This window comes from Saccostrea cucullata, unplaced genomic scaffold (genome assembly GCF_032062105.1).
Source record: "Saccostrea cucullata isolate Sc308-1 unplaced genomic scaffold, CSIRO_AGI_Scuc_v1 ctg1083, whole genome shotgun sequence".
Taxonomy (NCBI): domain Eukaryota; kingdom Metazoa; phylum Mollusca; class Bivalvia; order Ostreida; family Ostreidae; genus Saccostrea; species Saccostrea cuccullata.
Window position 1 is genome coordinate 24,864 of NW_026934038.1, and position 21,717 is coordinate 46,580.

General features: G+C 31.9%; 1 protein-coding gene across 3 annotated transcripts; it reads right to left on the reverse strand.

Moving 5' to 3' along the window:
* Window positions 1–6,462: 6,462 nt before the first annotated feature.
* Window positions 6,463–21,050, reverse strand: LOC134239836 (uncharacterized). 3 transcript variants are annotated; one of them, XM_062721966.1, is made up of 14 exons: window positions 20,984–21,050; window positions 16,787–16,850; window positions 16,163–16,260; window positions 14,932–15,129; window positions 14,532–14,660; window positions 13,851–13,976; window positions 12,862–13,002; window positions 12,268–12,393; window positions 11,889–12,029; window positions 11,492–11,518; window positions 9,777–9,830; window positions 8,071–8,182; window positions 7,178–7,247; window positions 6,463–7,079 (listed from the first exon to the last, which is right to left on the reverse strand). In XM_062721966.1, the coding sequence occupies exons 1-14, from the start codon at window positions 20,991–20,993 to the stop codon at window positions 6,795–6,797; spliced, it is 1,581 nt and encodes a 526-aa protein (XP_062577950.1). In that variant the 5' UTR covers window positions 20,994–21,050; the 3' UTR covers window positions 6,463–6,794. The 3 variants fall into 3 exon arrangements, with proteins under 3 accessions (XP_062577950.1, XP_062577951.1, XP_062577952.1); XM_062721967.1 differs by lacking the exon at window positions 11,492–11,518 and having other exon boundaries at window positions 20,984–21,047; XM_062721968.1 differs by lacking the exons at window positions 9,777–9,830; window positions 11,492–11,518.
* Between the last annotated feature and the right edge of the window lie 667 nt (window positions 21,051–21,717).

Sequence of the window (21,717 nt, forward strand, 5' to 3'; positions counted from 1 at the left end):
GCTCGTGAGTAGGCGTAAGTGCTTAGTCTGTACACACAATGGGATAAAAGGCATGCGTTTTAATCATAGAGTTAAAAGAATGATTATTTTATACGTATACGAAATAAAACCTATTCATATACATGTACATAAACATGTAAATATATATTATGCTAAAATTCGTGAAAATTCTTATAGCATACTGTATATGTAGGAAAATAGAAAGGTACTAAAATCCATCGAAGATGCAGACTTTTTCCTCAAAAGGTGGTATGAACTAGAAATTTTTAAGTAAGATTTTTGAATATAAGTTGGGTAAGATTTTTTAAAAGGTGCCAGAATTTCTTCGTAGAGGGTTAAGGGGGGGGGGGGTTCAACCCTACCGTTTTTATTGCAGTTATGTGTTTTCTGCATAAATAAAGCTGTGCAATTGATGGACCGACTTCTACTTTCAGCATTTCTCTATTCGGCTGAATATTTTGATCACCAAATTCACTGTACTCACCACCCCCCCCCCATCCCCTTCCCGATTAACTTTTTTAAAAACGATGCTACATGCTGTAGGTCCTGTAAGTAATTTTGTGCTGTTTGAAATGGATAATGTTTCAATAAAATCCTCAAACAATATCCATTTTTACACTAGTATTTTAAATAACGAAAAAAAAAAAATTCGGTAACTATGCCATCAACCGAGTTTATGTACTTTAACGTAAGTTAATGTATCTTTGATTCTCTCTTATAATTGCATGTAATTAAATATTATATTAATAGAACATAGCAATTTAAATTTGTTCAATGTTCCAGTATAATAATTAAAGTATTCAGTATATAATACTGTTCATTCCTATTTCACTGGAGTCACTATCGGGAGGTGAGATATATGTAGATGAGTCTATTATTTTTTCGTAAAGAGGCTTTCGATTAATTGTCAATCTATCACGTATCTCGGACGAAGTTCGCCTAAAAAGGGTTTTTTTGATAGATTTTTTAACAGAAAAATAATTTATATTATATTTGAAATAAAACTACTCATATAATAATGTTGATAATAAAGTGTTGTAATATACAATTATTGACTGGGTATGAGGGCAACATATGATTTGTTGGATAAATCATATGTTGCCCGAATCCCAGTCTATAACTGTTTTGTTATACCCTTCACTGCTCACTTAAGAGTGATCAATTTAATCAATACACGCTATATTATCAATTATTTTGTATGGAAAATTATGGCTTCTTCAGTAAATATAAAACATCAAGCTGAGAAAGAAAAAAATCAATTATATATCGTATCACAAAAATTATTTATCACAAAATATACTCTTCCCTTCTTCCTTACCTAGCTGTTAGCAACAGCTCTTGTAGCTCTTAACTTCGGTTATTTCGCGTCGCCGATATTTCGCGACGATTAATTAATTGTGACGTAACAGACGAGTGACGTTGTGGTCTAACAATTCTTAAGTAAGACCGGTCAATAGTGAAATTGTTAGACCGACGTAATTAACAGTTCTTTTGTTGGACTTTTTATAAGTAATAAATATATAGAATGATATTTATAAGGGTATAACAAAATGTTTTATTGTGAATGTAAATCGCGACTTTTTAAAATCTTTAAAGTCAAGATTACATCTTCAATAAACATTCTTCATATGCATCTATAAAAAAAATAATAATGTATGAACATATCCTCAATAGAAATTGAAAAGGAATGGATAGATTTAAGGAAAAGATGGTGATGTTGAAATTAGTACCTTTCCCGATCTAAATGAATCTGATTTGAAAATATTGAAATGGAAAATTCAAATGGAGAAATTTATAAAAAATTACTAGATTTCTTGTCTGTAATATGGTTCACAAGAATTATAGATTTAAAGCTAATTTAACTTTTGCAAGCCATCATTGATTCTGAAATTTATATATATATATATATATATATATATATATATATATATATATATATATATATATATATATATATATATATATATATATATATATATAGGTACGTATTTTTTAATGGACTATGTAAATTATTATATCGATATCAATGTAATTTTATGTGTCCAAAATACTAGTATTGTAAATACACACAGTAGGTATATACATGTATCAACTGAAATGCCAGTATGTCTAATTCGCAATTAATAAATGGATTGATAATTATAAAATTAAAACAACTGATAATTTTTCTTCAAAATTCTCTTATCCGTGTTTTAATGATTATCATTATCATATATATGATTTCAAAATTGTTAAATTTTCACAGTGCGCCTATGGGTCGGGGGCTCCGGTCCTTCACTCTCTCTGCGTAAAGTATTTAACTAGAGAAAAACTTACCTGAGATACTGGTTCCCCCCCCCCCCCACGACTTTCAAATATATTGCTACGAGCCTGTTCCAACCCCATGCCATATAATTTATGGCTTTTACTCATAAGAAAACTTCTTTTATATTCCAAATTTTGACAAGTACGTATAATACCGGGTATACACGTTTATATTTTTCTATAGTATATATTTCACTTTTAAAATTTATCTGAGCATACCAAAATACATATGATATTTAATATAAAAGTTGTGGTTGTAGAGGGGGAGGGGGTTGTGTCCAAAATAATAACAAAAGACTTGCTAAATCAATATTTTTGTGTGAGTGTGGGCCCCTAACCCGACCCCAATCTGCCCCTTTTGTCGAGATTTCTGAATTCGCTAATACTAGCTAGTATGTAAATGCTTTAATCTTGGAAATACAGATAGATTCGCATAATATATTTGTTTGAAAGCCGATGAAAAGCCAGGGAAAAATTCGTGCTTTTTGTGCTTCACTTTTTGTAAACAGGTTTAAGTGTGATCCGCCGCATGTTATTGTACTCTCTAAACCAAATAAAATACGGTCTGTGCATGCTTAGTACCTAGCGGAAAGGTCTTAGTCTTAGTCCCAGTCTTACGCCGTTTTCTGAAACGTGATTTAGGCCCGACTAAATTTTGGCGTAACTTTCTTAGTCGGACTAACTTAGACCCAAATCTACGACTTTTTGAGAAACGAGCCCCAGATATTAAATGTCTAGGCACTGTATATTGTGTTTATAATTAAAAAGGTTTGTAGCGTGCGCAGTTTGCGAATATCTCTAGAAAATACAGGGTTTAGACTTCAACTTGAAATATGATATAATGCAAGAATATTTTTTTATAATTAGGAATATTACTATTGTAATGTAAAGCTTTAACAAACCGACGTGGCAACTTTAAAAGCCCGTGTTGGACAATATCCATAATAAATTGAAAAAAATAGTCTGTATGCATTCTGTATACGCATAGAACGATTTCAGTGTATTTTCTGACAACAAAATTTCAAAGACCATCAAACTTACGAAATAATGATTGTAAAAAGAATGTCGACATTTTTCTTTCATCAATTTATTTAACAATATTTTGCCTCACCGCATGTATAAATCTATGAAAAAGCACTTCATATGATAGCAAAATAGGTCTGCTAATATCCATGGAAATTCCGACTAATTGTTAACAGAACTGGGTTCTTATGATTAAGTGCACATATAGATTATATATATATATATATATATATATATATATATATATATATATATATATATATATATATATATATATATATATATATATATATATATATATATATATATATATAAGAATTGAGCAAATAGCCAATGTTTCTGTAAGTAAACTTTTGAGGTTTTTTTTTATAATTGCAAAGGCAGATATAAATTATTTCAACGACATATTTTATGTTTTGGTAGGAAATGTTGCAAAGTCACATATTGCAATCATTGAAAACATTTTAGCTTAGTATACGTGTAATAAATCGGTAAAAACAGATTTCTCAATTACTAATTAATGAATGTCTTTACTTTTTGTAAAAACTAAACCGTTTGTCAAACATTTTAGTTTTAATTTGATCTAAATCTTGAAAAGTCACCAAAAATATGAAAATTCTTCACACGTTCTAGGCGCTTCTTTAATGTCTTATTTAATCTATTTATGTACTTAAATAAGAGGGTTTCGGAATTTTTGCCAAAATTGCACAAAGAAAGCACAGTTCGGGAAGAATTTTGTCGTATGAATGAAAGAAACCAATGTCTAAATTGCTGTATTGAAGATTTATTTGAACCTATGAAAAGAAATTTGAGAATTAAGCTTGAAGAGAATACTTAATAGGAGAACAGGGGTCAATCTAAAGTCGAGATCTGATCTGTAATGGTCTACAAACTTCCTGTCATTGCTGCACCTGTTTTATGGTTCATAAAAAGTAAAAATAATTACATGTGAAAACGATTCAGTTGCATGCAACCTCCAAATTGTTATTCGTAATCCAGATCCACAGATCTTCTTCTAATTAAATGTCTTTAAAACGACATAAAATAAAAAAAATTCAAGGATATTCTATAGCTATAATTTTTGCCTTTCGAACTTTTCTGACATTAATTCTTCTCATAGAATTTAAAAAATCTAACTAATTTAGTCGTTTGAAAAGAGAGGTTGATTAGAAAAGGATTAAAAAATGTTTTTATTGAAATCTTGTTACTGGAACTTCCCCTAAATTGTACGATTTTTGCAAAAAGAAATTTTGCATCTATTTAAAAAATGGTCTTCAATAGACGAATTTTATATTTACCCAGTAGTTTAAAAGGGTAACGGTACAGACTGATGTCCTATCTTTTCTTGGAAATATATCTCATGAAAGGTTCTAAGTAGATTATCCTCTCCCAATACATGATCATGGGACAACGGTTTAAATTTTAATGTAGACTGTCTATATTGCAAATAATGATGGCATTGTGAGGTATCTAATCGAAAAAGAATTTTTAAAGAATCCCGATGTCATTGTTCACCCCAGGATTTTTTTAAACGGTTGTGGCTGATACACTGTAATCCATACAAATGCTTAATTTAATACAAAAAACTTTCTCATTTCCTTGTTCTTAAAGATAATTATTCATAACAAATTTGAAAAATGTTAATGAAATTTGTGAATCTAGAATTCAGTCCGACACTTAAATACTTATTCCATCTCTCCATTCATTTGTTGTTTTTTTACATCTACATCATGATAAATAATTATAAATATACTCACGATGAATTTTATTGAGAGTGTATGTAAGTATTTTATCAGCAATTGGCATTTACTGGTCTGTGTTATTTTTCCTTCTTCTAAAGCTTTTACGCAATTTTTTATTGCTTATATTTGCCATGGTTGAAATTTTACTAACTTAAGCAAAATTAGAAAAATAATACCTCGAATGCTTTAAATGTTAGTATAATGAAATAACATGATGGAAAGTGGATAAATAAAAGCATGTAATAGACTAAAACAAGAAAATAATAAAATGAAAATATTTTGTCGAACAAATTTGTAAAATATGTCTTTTAATATTTTGATAATTTTTGTTCCTGAATATCTCAACTCCTCCTGACAGGAACTGGGAAATTAAACAATCTAATTCATCAAATGAATATAATTTGTTCAGTTTACTAGTACCCCATGAAATATATATATATTTTCTAGGAATTCCAATGATATACTCCGTCTATAGGCGGAAACCAAGGTGTTTACTGTATTGTTTCTTTTAGCACTTTAATTGGTCCTAGAGATAAAGGTTATGAATCCTCCCTTCGTCACGATTTCTGTATACTTCAAATACCTCATTGACCCACCACTGATTATAAAATTAATAAGAAATACATTACAATTTGTATGCTTAAAGCACATTTATTAGACTGCCAGACCCCCTTTTTCTTTCGGTATTTTTTCCCTATATATATATATTCCAATGTAAATATTTTACTCCTCATCCGATCATACTCTCTACCTGGACCCATGCATTGGTTAGGCAAAACTGATAAGACACTATATGAGGACATAACATTGTGTATTGCATTAAGTGTAATAGGTAACAGTAAAAAAGTGGTCAATCCGTAAATAATTCACCAAACAAATCTATACATATAGCATCTTTAAAGAACTCCTGAAATTTCAGAGGTCGGATCAGGTGCATATGAAGAGTAGTAAGCATCTCATAAATAGAATATTAATTGTATTGATGCTACCGTCTATTTGAAAAAAGTTGTAATTCGATAAGTTCATCGGACTTCTTTATAATCGAATTTTGAATCTACTGTAGTACAGAAGGTCTGAATTTTTTTTATTTATAAGAATTAATACTTTTGTGAGGAGTAAAAACGAATAAATACACATTTAAAGTACTTGGCACAACATCCTCATCTGACAAGTATCCACTTTCTTACGTTCATAATTGTGTTTTCTCTCTTATTTTAAATTAGCACTATCTTGAATTCGTATGTATTCTGACCATCAATTACATTTTATCACAAGTATTATTCTAAGTTTCTTTTTTCTAATTAAAATTACTGCAAGAAAAACACTTGGACATATCCAATCATTTCTTATACTGTTCTTTTTTCTTTTTAAGTTGTAAGGCAATGAAATCATCAAAACTTTAATGATTTTATTTGCAAAATATAAAATAAAATAGTGCGAGTGTTGATATAATGAAACAAATCAAAACTATTTATCATAAAATAAAGAAGTAGAGAAAAAAACCTACTTTTTGCATGAATGACAAAACAGTTTCCTTTTCATAGTTTTACTAACTTTTCTTTTGTCCAGTAACTAACTCGAACCTGTCTTTAGTGTTTGCCCTACTTCTGTGTGCAGACCATTGGAACCAATGTATGGACAGTTTTTTAAAAAAGAAAACGTTTTCCCTTGACAATGTTCTTTAAAGGAAAATAAAAACCATGCATGATCAAATTCTATGCACTTCTACAAATCATTCTCTAGAGTTACTGGCATGTAAACATCGTCAATATTCAATTGTTTCGAATTGCCTTTGCGAGATTGAACTTGAGCATAAGTGTTTTCTGTGTCATTGTGTATTTCCCTTTCAGCTGCACCATACTTGTTTTCACTAACGCTTTCAATTTCCTCCTTCTCATTAAGATGATTGTAGAGGCATGGGCCTTGATTATCGTCTTGATTTCGATCGTTTTCTTCGTCAATAACCTCAATGCTAGCAGCACTCTTTTTATAAATTTTTGTTTTTCTTCCCTGGAATGTATGAATTAAGTCATGTTTTCTTAAAACTAGACTGTCTGAAGTGCAGTATCCTATGAAATACCAGTAACAAGTAATTCAAAAAATCTCACCATTTCCCTGCCATCATTTGTCTTTCTGTACAAAGTAACGCCCTCTGTTTTGGGAGACCGATGTTTGTAGCTTTTTTAGTAAAATAAAAATTTATTTCTTTATCTTTTCTAATACCCCAAACATCAATCTAAATACAATAATTTGTGTGCAAAGTGAAGGAAAAAAAATTGTGAAAAAATGAAAATGCCCCGTTTTTAAGACTTGAATGAAATTTTTAAGTGGCTCGTCACATTAATGTGTGCATTTTTTTATTTATCGCGCATTAAAGCTTCAATATCAAATATATAAAAAAAAATTCAAAAAAGCAATAGAATGTGCTTATGAAACTCTGATGCCCCGTATGACAGCTAATTGAAAACTGATGTTTCTTCCTTACAAGTTAAACCCCAAGGTCAAAAGTTCAAAATTATTGCTATGAAAGGAAGGTCTTGTCACAACAAAAGCACTCGTGAAAAATGGAAGACCTAGTATAAACGGTTAAAAAGTTATGGTCCAGGAATTTAGTAATGTAAATAGATCAAACTTTAATGACAAGGTTGAAGGCCAAATATTTTTATAGCTCTTGAAAGTTCTTGTCACAGTAAATGTCCAAATGAAGTATAAAGGCCTAACACCACCTGTAATGACAAAGGTTAGAATTCAGAATTTGTTTATGAAAAGTGGGTGAAACTCAACAAAGACAATGTCAGGATATCCAAATTGGTAGAACCCCAAAAATGTCTTGTCACAAGAAATGCACCTTTGAAATATGAAGGCAATAACCAAATCCAATAAAAGATTACGACCAAAGTTACTGTTTTGCAGATAAACTGAGAAACAGACAGACGGACGTACAGGACAAAAACTATATACGGTCGTAATCAATTATGGGGGCATAAAAGACAACACTTACAGATTTTGAGGATTCTCAACAGATCGCGGTCTACTACTGTAGACAGCAAAGATAAGTGTTGGTACAGAAGCTCCAAATATTAAACTGATAATGTTAGACCAGATTGCAAAAGCTGAAAATATATTAATTAGCTTTATTGGCTCAAAACATATAGGCATACATTAGAATCATGTGAATTCGTATCTAAACGATTCATATTATCACACACAAGACCCAGAATTGAGAATGCTTTTCAAATTTGAGAATTCATGACTAAAATTCTGCTCATAAGATTATTCAGTATTTTGTATAGAACAATGTAGAAGGCAATTCTTGTGTCTGAAAAGAAAATATCTGATAAATATTTCACTTATTTATAGCATAGTATTCAAAAGCAAATCAAAATTTACAGAAATACTGTAGACGTACTTTTTTCCACGGGGTCATTATTCCGCGGATTCTCAATTTCTGTTGAACCTGCGTGCAGAAAATTACGCGGATTTCATCATGTTCATAGACTGTCACTATATGCCTTTAATTCATATTAAGTACGCTTGGACAAATTTCCGCGGAAAATTTGTGACCGCGTACATAGCGTAAATTAATACCACGCGGAAAAAAGAACTTCTACAGTAGTTGGAAATATGAAACCGTTAATTGTTACGTGGAAGGAATAAACAATAACATTCAAATTCAAATGTTTTAATCGAAATTCATAAAGATATGGAAGTATTACATTTATGGAAAAAAAATAATGTGAAATTTAATAGATGTGCATGGTGAGATGCAAACAAGGTCCAATAGTGTTGCATGCATATTTATATCTCTGCTGATGATAATAAAACAACCCGCTTTTTTTTTTTTTTTTTTAGAATTTCTTAAACTTATAATAAAGTCAACAAAATGTTAGATCAATGAATATAAATATTTGATTTTTTCTATACATAATAATGTAAGAGGATAAAGGGACGTTTTGGAAAAAAATGGAGCAAAGGGCAGTGATAAAATTCTGCATAGACATCCTAAAAACACCAACAGAGGCCCTTTAATTCTGTAAACAGTTAAACAGTCGTGAAAACTGGTAAGGAAGCCATTCTTTAGTATTAAATGGCATATAAGATTTTCGGACGGAAGAACAGCTTACACGGTGACATGTGTGAAGAAAGACCATCATTCCGAGATTGCGTCGCTGTGAAAAATGAATTTCGTAACGTGACTTTGTCTGTATTTCCGTAAATAAAATCGTTTTTACGTGCACAGAAGTTTGATGATTTGCAGGAACTGACACAGAAGTGTCAAGTATTTTTTTTTTACGTATGAAGCCTGAACAGTTTTTGCACATTTTTGTGAATGGTAAAAGCAACATAAGAAATGTGTTGAGATAAACGTTGACTATGTTTGGAAAATTAAATTTATTAAGCCTTTTACGCCGGGTAACGTGGAGGATTTTCGTTTTAATATCCGGGGATGAGTGTGTGTCTTTTTTTGTATCTGATAAGAATATAACTATATGTGCTTTGTTTTTGTTTGAACGTTTTTATTAATAAAAAGAGACATGGATTTAATAAAAATAATAGTTTCTTATACTTTATCAAATGAATGTTTTAAAGTATTTTCAATGTTGTCCACGAACTTTCTATGTACGGAAAACCCTGGCAGATAGCAATCTTGAATGAAAATTCAAACCTTTAACAGTATATAAGATACAATATTTATATGTATTCTACCTTTGGTGTCAAAGAAAGTCTCTTCCATGTTTGGAGTTGAATGCTCAGGCAATTCTTTAGCTAAATAAGTATTATAATAAAAGCAAAAAAAATCACAAAAGAAAATTAGCAAAAATAATTTCTCAATAGATTCTTATTTTCTTTTTGCTGCATAGAAGTATATATATTATATATTCAAAGAAAAAAAGAATATTATACAATTATTGCATGATAGTGAGGGAGACATGAAGATTTCTTCGCCCATGAAAAATCATATTCATTGCCCTCTTGGAATATGATTTTTCATGAGCGATGAGATCTTCATGTCTCCCGAACATTCATGCAATAATTGTTTTATTATACCGAATCAAGCACAATGCAGAAGATATAAAGAGAATCCAATAAATAAAGTTAACATTTGATGAGAACAAAATGAATTACCAATAGGTGTAAGTCACACCACTAGCGTTTCATAAAAAAAACCCTTCGTGACAAGTCATTCTGATTTACACACTGCAGTGTAGTAACATTCATTCCCCACTCATGGAAACACTTTTTCTTACTATTTATACTTAAAGAATTTATATCGACATAATTATTAAAAGATTTAAACAATCGAATTCAGTATACTAGTAAATCATCGCATTCGCCGCATTGTGACGTCACAATCGGGGAACACGACGTGAAACACGTTCTGTACACCTCAGTTGATTACATCTAGATGTAGGATAGCGTAGTCAGGCGAGGTGAACCGAATGCGGGAAACACGAAGTTTTGTTGCAGAGCGAACACGACGGTCACGTGACTGCTTCAGCCAATCAGATTCCTCTTTACTTGTGTTTATTTATATGAGGTATAATAATATTAATTATCCAGGTTCTATCAAAGGTGTACAGGGATTTATCCCGGGTTTATTCCATACAATCTGAAGCCAAAGGCCGAATGGTGTATGGTGTACAGCCCTGGGTAAATCCCCGTACATCCTTGATTGGATCTGAATAACGAATTTATTTCCTAAGTACCCATAAAAGTTCTTTGAAAACATCTAATCAACTGTGTTTCTATCGTTAAGAAAATTCCATTCTACAATGCATAGTGACGTCATGTTATTTGGTTTTAATCATAGAGAATGTATGCATTGTGACGTCACGTTCTATTTACTCCCGGGTCATGTCGTGTGCACGGAAATTTACACCCGACTCTGTAACCAATCATAACTAAATAAATATTCTATACAACGCGTTATCTGATTGGTTCTAGGTTATCACGTGATCGGGCCGTAAAACTTCATATTTCCCGGCCATCGGACCGCTTTTCATCTTATTCCACCTCTTCGGAAGACCTAGTGTGTTTTCCTGCAATATAGTTCTCGTTCGTTGAATGAAAACTCCCGAGAGTAGTAGACGTCACAATAGCCTGGTTTACGTCAGATTTCAAAGGTTTTGCTTTATTTCAAAGGTTTTGCTTGTTTCGGTATAATAAACAATTCATTGCATGAATGTTCGGGAAACATGAAGACTTATTCAGCCAAGAACTATCATATTCCCCTCGGGGGAAGCCCTCGGGGAATTTGATTTTTCTTGGCTGAATAAGTCTTCATATTTCCCTCACTATCATACAATAAATGTATAATATTGCTTTTGTTTATAAAATGTCACGTAATTTTCTCTGTGCATGGCATATAAGCAATTACATGTAAACAGATGTTCTTAGATTATTTTGTACATTTTAACGACCTTTGATGTCTTGACTGTAAGGAAGTACTTCATATATTAAAAAAATATTTCAATTTAACAAATAAAAGGAGAAAAATCCTATTTTAAATCAATTTGATATTTACTTTTGGTTAATTTATTTAGATCATAAATTTTATCATCCTTCTCAAAAGATGTATATCAAAAGCTATTTAAAGATCAAGAGACCACAATTAATTTCGTTTAACTAATTCAAAAAATTATGGTTGCGTAATTTATTTTCGCTATCACTTGTAAGATATTCATGTTCATTTATCATTTGTTATTGAAGTAATGTGAGACAAGTCAGCATAAACATCTTACATGTGTGATGAAAATTATTGCGATGAAAATTACAATTATAATGCTACAATATGCGAAAAAAATATCAAGTACTTACCAATACATGATCCATTCCATTCGGTAAACCCAACAACGCAGCTACAGAGGAAAGAGGATGAATTACCGACACAATAACTTGCATCTGGTGTACCTGTGCATTGCTGATTATACTGGCACGGGGTATTAAGGGCCTTATGTCCTATTTCATTATTTATAAAATAAAATGAATGAAAAGAGACATTTTATTAAAGTAATTTTACATACATTTTTATAATTTTTGAAACAAAAAAAATTATTTGTTTGATGAAATTTGAATTAGAAAAGAAAACTGACATGGAAAATGAATGCAATATCACTGATAAATTAAAAAAAAATATACATATAATATATTATGTAGTTTACTTTTATTTTTCAGACTTTTTTAGTTTTCTAAATACCTTCTACGCAGTTAGTTTCAATTTGAATATATCCACTTTCACAAGAGCAATGTCCTTCTCTACATTCTGCATTATATTGTAGGCACTGCTTCTTTAGGGTGCAAGATTCTCCAAGTCTTAAATTTCCTGTTAAAAATAAATCTGAATTAAAATAAATTAGAAGGTGCACAATGTCAACTTTTGAGAAATAGATTTCGATAATTATGATTCCATTAACTTATTATAATTCATTTGCACTAAATATGTTTATTTCTTAGGTATAAGAAATGCATTTCCAACTTAAAACGAAAGATTAACTTTTCATTAATGGACAGTGTCTGACCATCGGGCTACAATTATGCACAATTAAAATAAATGAGAAAGTACAGGATGTTAATTTTCAGAATATATTTTTCCATTCTAACTCCCACCTACACATGTGTATAACTGACTCATTTTAAATGAATTCACAGGAAATTTGAAATGCTATCTTTATCAGCAGGTATACATGCATATGAACTACAAATAAATTTTTATGGGTTATAGGCACTACTTAATTAATTTTGGCTCCATGTGCTTTGTAGCTACATGTAAATATTTTAATCCTGTACTTACCAATACATGATCGGTTCCTCTCTACAAAACCTTTGTCGCAGCTACACTGGAGATATGATGAGTTTCCCAGGCATAAACCAGCATTAGCTGTCCCTGTACATTGGTCATTATACTGACATCGCGAACCAAGTGTTTTATTTTCTACATTGATACAGGTCTTAAATTAGACAGAGATTATAATTATTTTCTTTAAATTTTTTTTTTGGAATAGAAAAAGATATGTAAATAAAGAAATTCTTTTTATCTAGTTAGTAAACCAATATTTTTGATTTAACAAAGAAAATGTAGTAAAATTCAATCTCCTTGATGAAATATTAGTTTCCAGAAAGTATAGCATTCCTTTCTCCATTCTTGCCTTCCTGAAAAGCGTGGAAACCCATTTCGGTCCAAGGTTCTTCTAATATTAAAAAGTCAAGATTGGGATTGCGAAGATTTAGACCCTTATTGAACAATGACATGACTGTACAGGTGCAATATCACGAAAAAAAAATTGTCTACAAAAACATTTAACCAAAACTTATTTCTTTTAAAATATGTTTAAGCATCTACAGAGTCGACCAGTAATGTTTAAGTTCTTCTAGTTCAATCTTGTAAGTAAAACAATTTTATTATTCAAATGTGATTTTTCATCCTTTTGAAAAAATAATAATTATTTCGCCCAAAATGACATTATTCTTAACGCACAAATGAATAAAAAACTTCCAAAAAAAATTCAAGACCAATCCGAATATAATGTATCATAAAAATCAAACAGATTTTATAAATTTGGTCTAGCATTATAAATTGTGGTGTGAAAAAGGTGTGAATAATTATGCTGAAATAAAAACAAATGTCGGTTTTTAACACAAGGTTCTTAACTTCATTTTAAAAATATTTCCTAGTATTACATTATTTTATCTTTTGATACACTATAAAGCAACTTTTTAATTTTACTATTCATATCTAATCGACTTAAAAACGTACACGAGAATTGTTTTGCCTTTCCTTACCTTTAACACAATTATTTTCAATTTGTAGATACTCCGTTTTACAAGAACACCGTCTATCTCTACATTCTGCATTTGATTGTCTGCACTGACGATTGACGCTACACATTTCCCCAAGTGTTAGATTGTCTATGGTTGCAGAAATTTGGAAATACATTGTTGTTCTTTAGTTCAAATACAATTTGTACTTTAAATAATCGGAGGAATATACAAACATTTTTACATGGAATAATTTGTAATACACGCTCGTGATAAACTAATGGAGTATTGATTATAAACTGTTTGTGTACTTTAAAAAGTGGGCTTCATATTTTATATGCGCTAGTTTATGAATATCTCTAATAAATTATTCACAAACACAAAAGACTGAGCGGAAATGTGTAGTGCTAATTTATGACTACGACAGCAACTCCATACCCTGTGATTACGCTAAATTTTCAATATGCCAAATTATGTCACGTACAGTATAATAATTGAGCCTCAGTTAATTTACAAATATCTTTATAACGTTAAAAATACCTTAAAATAATTTTTAAAAATTAATGTACAATGCAAATGATAAAAAGAATGATTAACAGTTAAAAATATAAATAAGGATTAAGAACAAAAGAAAGTTTTGAAGTGTTACATGTAATTTGATTTGGATGATAAGTGAAAAAGAACAAAATAGAGTTGTAATGATACCTTTAATACATTTTTCATTTTCTTCCTTGAACCCTTCTTGACATATGCACCTCCCATTAAATCTGTTCATACTGCAAACAGTATTGTTGACACAATTTTTGTTTGATAAACAGATGTCTCCGAAGGAACCTATAAAATTATATTTGATTATCCTAATAAAGGAAAGTTAATGTCTGTGTGCTGAAAGTAAATGCATAGTCTCTCTAATTATTTAAATAATTTTATTTTGCTTTTCGGAACTTTTAAGGAAATATATGAATGCCTCATTTATTGCACAAGAAAAATACTAAATACCATATATTGTATACTGACGCATTTCCCTGATATTAAAACACTTCTGCAGAATCAGCGTGTTTGAGAGCAGTACTTATATAGAATATATTAAAAAAAAAACATTTACTATTATTGTAGATAACACAGCTCATAGTGAAACTTTTGGTAGGCTCCCTTGAATACATATAACATTTCCCCATTTTTCTGCTTATGGATGAGACAGTCTCATCAGCTTTTAATTCCAAAATAAGTCTCCATGCATGATAGTCATCATTTAATATCCGCTTCTTATTTTCCACAAATAATCTGCACTGCGCACGTAGTTCTATCAAAAAAACCATTCAATACAAATTATATGTATACATGTCACAAGTAAGAGATGCTTCAAAAGTGACAAAACCAAACATCATAATTCAAAGGTGCATAGACACATATTTGTAGTTAATATTTTCTTCATAATATCACGACATATATATTATAATAGCATTTCACAGGAAAATAAATGACACATCCTTGCACTTTCACAAATTTTAATTTTAATTCTCAATACGTAGGAAAAGTGGCAATATGATGTGTATTTATGAAAATATTAATGATTTAATATAATAATAATAATTTAATATAATATATAGCAATATAATAATATTGAGTAAAAATGATCGAAAGCAAAACATACACAGAGTATATTGACAACTGTGCAATCGCGGTGAGCAGACTAAAACAATTGAACATACCCGGTGAATCGTAAACATGAACAATAAAAGAGCTCGAGCCCTGTTCACAAAAACCGTGTACGATTCACGGGTGTGTTCAATTTGTTATACTCTGTAAAAAAACACTAAGCGCGGAATGATAATACCCGTGAAGAGGTTTTGCTAATTCGAACATTTCTACACTGAATATAATTATTTTTCTTGATTTAAGTTTAATATTCTTATTAATACACAACAAAATTGCCACTTTTTCTAAGTATTAAGAATAAAATTAAAATTTGTAAAAGTGCAAGGATGTGTCAATCAAATCCATCCAAAGATTTAAAGTTTAAACAACTTTTAGATGAAATAAGATTTTTATTCGTATGAATTGCCATTACAATCTATAAGTCGTGATATAAAAAAAGAAAATATTAACTTCAAATCTGTGTTTATGCACCTTAAACACTGGCAAATATGCGAGGTATTTTTTCACAAGCACGATATAAAATATCTCGAACAGTGTTGAATTAAATCTGAATCTTTTTTGGCAGAATCAAATATATTTCCTAATAAATAAACCGACTGTTAAGACTGCAAGACATATAAATATTACTTTTTAAAGGAAGAAACTCTACTGCTCTCCTTAAATGTTAATTTTTTCACCTGTATTAGGAACCTTCTGATAATATCTTTTAACTAGATCTTCTAGACGACAACCATTTTGATCGATGTACCAAGCCACCTCTTCCTGCGTCAAATATCTGAGAGAGAAGAAATGTTTTTCTGCATAATTATAGATGTCTATATACATGTAATACTGATTAATAGTCATTGGTTTTTATACAAAATTTGACTTTATACTATTTGTCATGGTCAATCTGAACAATAATATAGTTTCGGTCGGAAATGACGGGACATGAGAGGACATTAACCACCCTGGACACATGATAAAGAACCCCCTCTGCTCTATAATCTTTAAGTGCTGATTATACAGTTGACATATGTAGTTCTAAATTCGAAGCTCTTCACCCGAATAGCGTTACGTCTAGCCTTTGATGAAAATTCTCAAATGGGTCATAAACTACTACACGTACTTGCAATTCATCAACCAATCATTGATTTATTTTTATATATTTTATCTGTTTATTAGATTGCTTATACTTGTTTTCATAACTTATATCATAGGGGATGTTAAAACTACTGGCATAAAAAGAATGATGAAGTTAAGTGGAAAGTCCCTGTATTTCGAATACAAGGAACCTTCGTATAAAAATAATGCAGACTTACCTGTTTAAAATAACACATTGTAGACAGTTGATTGAAACCATCCATACAAAGACGACTTTTACATCTAGAAGGGAAAGATTACCCTGTATCTGAACATGTAAATTGCTTCTAATGTTTAGACGGGGTCACGTGATTAGACGGGGTCACGTGACCCCCTTTATAACTTTACTGTCAGAGGCCTCAAAACGGAAGCCGTTTGGAGAACACATGAATTAAATCTACGCTATATGAAAGAGTGCAGAAATTGTTTTGATAGAAAGATAAACATTTTTTTTATCAAAATGAAGAAAGTGATATGAAATTTTTTTTATAACTGAAATTGATGAAGCATCTTGAAAATTTGAAACTGAGAATATTATCGCGTACGCACCATCCATTGCAATCTCTACCCAGAGTAATCGTTCGCTTCGCTACAACACCTCTGTCAACGTCTAAATACCAAGATTCTTGGAAAAACTTACTTTTAACTATTGCACCATAAATTATTAATGTAAAACTTTTATACTCTTGCTTGATATGTGAAATGAAAATTTATTTATGAGAATTGGAATCGGATATCACTTTTTCGCCATATCTTATTGGGGATTATTTCTCGGCAGGATATTACCAACGTGAAAAATTTAAAAGGCATTGCCGATAAATATCATCTTGGTTAAGTTTTTATAGACAAACAACTTGCAGCTTTGACACATATATAGAAATGTAAAGGTGTATATCTTCTTGTGGGCAATTTAAAACAACATTTGAAAATGAAAATCACGTCCCTTCGCTTCCGATCTACTTTTTAGACGTTGACAGAGGTATAAGTGGAAGGATAACTCTGGGTAGAGATTGCATCCATTATCCCCAAAAAACCCCGAAAAAATATTAATTCGGACCCGGTGAAATTCGGTCAGTTCAAAAAGGTTTCTATACTTGGCAGTTATTAAAATATCTACATCAAATAAAATGAAGAATGTGAAATTATATTATTCACAGTTTTGTATTAGTATGCTCTAAACAAATAAATTGTTATCAAAACTCGTAAAAAAACACATTTATGAACTCTAGCATGAAGATTATCTTGACCCCGTTTTTCAGTACTGTCTTTGTACTTTGTTGTTTATCTGTTTTAAGTATAAGTCACATTATCCAACGATGGGGTATACGATGAGAAACCGATGCGTTTTTAGATGAAAATGGCGTGGTTGCCGGCCGGGCACCACTAGAGATCGGACGGTGACTGAGTATTTTTTGCGAATCGTTGGGGTCATCGGTAGGAAATAATTCGTAGTTAAAATTCTGCGATGTCTCCAACGATGCCTCACATCGCACCTCATCGGCTACCCATCATTAACACATCTTTCAAGAATCGGCCGATGTATGGCCGAGCATCGTCCAATATCCGTTGAATCATCGGGTCATCGGGGAGTTTAGTGGTGTTCAACAGATAACGACCGATCATCGGTCGATGTTCGACCAAACATTGGCCCGTAGTCGACCGACGTACGAACGATGTTCACCAATGTATGAGCGATGTAATATACATCGGCCGATTATCCTGGACCATCGTTTTATGATCAGCAATGCATCGCTGGGCCTTTGTAAGTCCGGCTGGCAACCACGCCATTTTTCTCATAAAACGCATTGGTTGTCCATCGAATATCCCATCGCCGAATAATGTGACTGATACTTTAAGGACTACTTGGCCGATGTGGACCGATGTTTGGGCATCTTTAACACCACGGATTATGCCTAGGTCACATTTCCCGGCCGGTAGCCGTAGACCGGTGGTAATCGGTAGCAATCCGTTGTGTTAACGATGCCCCAACATCGGTCCACATCGGCCAAGTAGTCCTTAAAGTATCAGTCACATTATCCAGCGATGGGGTATACGATGGACAACCAATGCGTTTTATGAGAAAAATGGCGTGGTTGCCGGCCGGACTTACAAAGGCCCAGCGATGCATTGCTTATCATAAAAAGATGTTCCAGGATAATCGGCGGATGTATATTACATCGCTCATACATTGGTGAACAATGTTCGTACATCGGTCAACTACGGGCCAATGTTTGGTCGAACATCGACCGATGATCGATCGTTATCCGTTGAACACCACTAAACTCCCCGATGACCTCAGATTCAACGGATATTGGACGATGCTCGGCCATACATCGGCCGATCCTTGAAAGATGTGTTAATGATGGGTTGCCGATGAGGAGCGATGTGAGGCATCGTTGGAGACATCGCTGAATTTTAACTACGAATTATTTCCAACCGATGACCCCACCGATTCACAAAAAAGACTCAGTCACCGTTCGATCACTAGTGGTGCCCGGCCGGCAAGCACGCCATTTTCATCAAAGAACGCATCGGTTTCTCATCGTATACCCCATCGTTGGATAATGTGACTTATACTTTACTACCGATTACCACCGGTCTACGGCTACCGGCCGGGAAATGTGACCTAGGCATAATACACGGCACTCAGCAATATTAAACTGCCTATCTGGTTCATCCTTTTATTTTTTAACTTTTTCCTTTCAGTTCATTTTTTTCATTTTGCTTGGCTCTTTGAAATTTATATTTGAGTTAAGGAATGAATTGAAATAAAATTTAGAAACGACAAACATATTTGCAAAGAAAATACGTGTTTTACTGTGTATATTCATTTTTAATGATACCAAATAAGTAATGTAGATACTTTAACTTTCTTTCCATTCTGTTTGTTTTATATAATTGTTTTATGTAAACATGCATTAAGTAGATACGAGTTATTGGAACCAGCTTGATCGATTTTCATGAAACGTGTACGTCTGATAAAAGATTAAAAAAACTTAGATAATGTACTATTTTGATGACATGGCTTTCGGTTCGGAGATTTCAGCTATGTAGTGATTTATGAAGAGTCACTTTGTCTGAGCGTTTTTTAAAAAAGAAAACAACAAACAATTAAACAAAGGTAGTTTATTACAGTGATGATAGAGCAACACTCGTTAAGTGAATTCCGTATTTCTTTATCACCGGAAGTAAAAAGTGTCAATGCTCGCTTTGGTCCGATAAAAGGCATATCGAGAATCTTTGAAGAGCAATATATGATATTGTGTCTCAAATGGCCCCTTAAAATAAATATTTCAATATTACTTTATATATAGTTTTAATTTGCATGGCAATGTATGTGACTTTTATTAGGAATTTTCAATTTGATCAAATTACCATTTATTTAGAAATATTACATCATAAATTCAACGTTTTTCCGCCATTTTAGCATATTTTGTATAAAACTGCTTAATTTCAAGCAGTTTTCCTTCAAGAAAAATATGGAGTGCAAACTAGAACAAACTTTATATTTTTACCAAAGATGTATCTATACAAGATGTATTACTGACAGAATAATTTTGCATGTTCCAAGCTGCGCTCTATGTTTCCAAGAAGAAATAAATTCAAGAAAAGCCAGTTTTTTGTCTTGTTTAGATTGGATTGAAGAAAATTGCTTGATTTCTGACATCATTTCAGCCTGTGTATACATATAAATGTAAAAAAAAAATGTATTGGAAATATTTAAAATGTCATCTCTTCTAAAAAATAAAAATCAATGATACATACATACATACGCACACACACACACACACACACCCTCACACACACACACACACACACACACACACACACACACACACACACACACACACACACACACACACACACACACACACACACACACACACACACACACACACACACACACACACACACATATATATATAAGTCTAAAATGTTGATTTAAAGGGGGCCAAAATGACTTTTATCATATATAGTCCTTTTTCTCTACCTGTGAATATTTTGTTTAATCATATACTAGTAATTCGAAGGTATTGCTGAGTTACAAGCTCTGTTAATTGATATCTTTGAATTGGAATTAGTCCCTAAAAGGGTCCCTTAAAACATAAGGGACCGGGCCTGTTTGATATATATCTCAAAAGTTTTGTAAACGTTAAAGAGGCAAAATTGTTCATTCAAAGTGACAAGTAGTAAGTTAGTAAGATTGTTAAAGATGTTCAATGGTGTTATTTCCAGCTCTACAGGGTGTAGTCAAAAATTGAGAGAAAGAGAGAGAGAGAGAGAGAGAGAGAGAGAGAGAGAGAGAGAGAGAGAGAGAGAGAGAGAGAGAGAGAGAGAGAGTACATATATATTTATTACATGTAACTATAACTTACACATTTTCATTTCTGATGTATCCTATATATTTTCCGAAGAAAGCTATGTTTTTCTGGTTATTTTTCAAGAAAAATAAAACAGGGAAATTAAAACAAATGCTTAAGAAGTGTCTTTTTCTTATTACTTGTTATTTGGTACAAAACTGTTCATATAAATTGCAAGCATATATTTTCAAAGTGATTTTCAGCCTGGTGCATTTGATTGCCTTAATGATCCATTATATTCCGGAAATAAAAATGCAGAGTTTAAATACTTAAAACCACTTAAATTTCGCTAATACAGTGTCGATCAGACGCGACTAAACGGAAAGTGGACTCAGCCTACGTCCTCTAGGGTTATCCTTAGTAAGCCCAAAACGCAGCCATTGCAAATGCCGAAAGCAAACAGATCTCACAAGTGCACAAAGACAGCACACCTCGAATTTGCAATTACGTATCAGAATTGTCAGTTGCATTACCGATATATTGACCAATCGTAGCAAAGACCAATCAACATATCGGTTTCTTCTCTAAACATTGTGATGTACTTATATAGACAGGAAGGTCGAGCATCGCTCGTTAAGCGTCATGTTGATGAAACAAGAATATCAACAGTCTCGTTTATAGTCATCATTTCGTAAATTCTATGGTCGATACAATGACCTTGTCAGCAAATATAATTTATCATTGAATGAAATGCTGACTGACGTTTTTCATACCAATTGTTAGTCCATTATTTATACACTGAATTGACG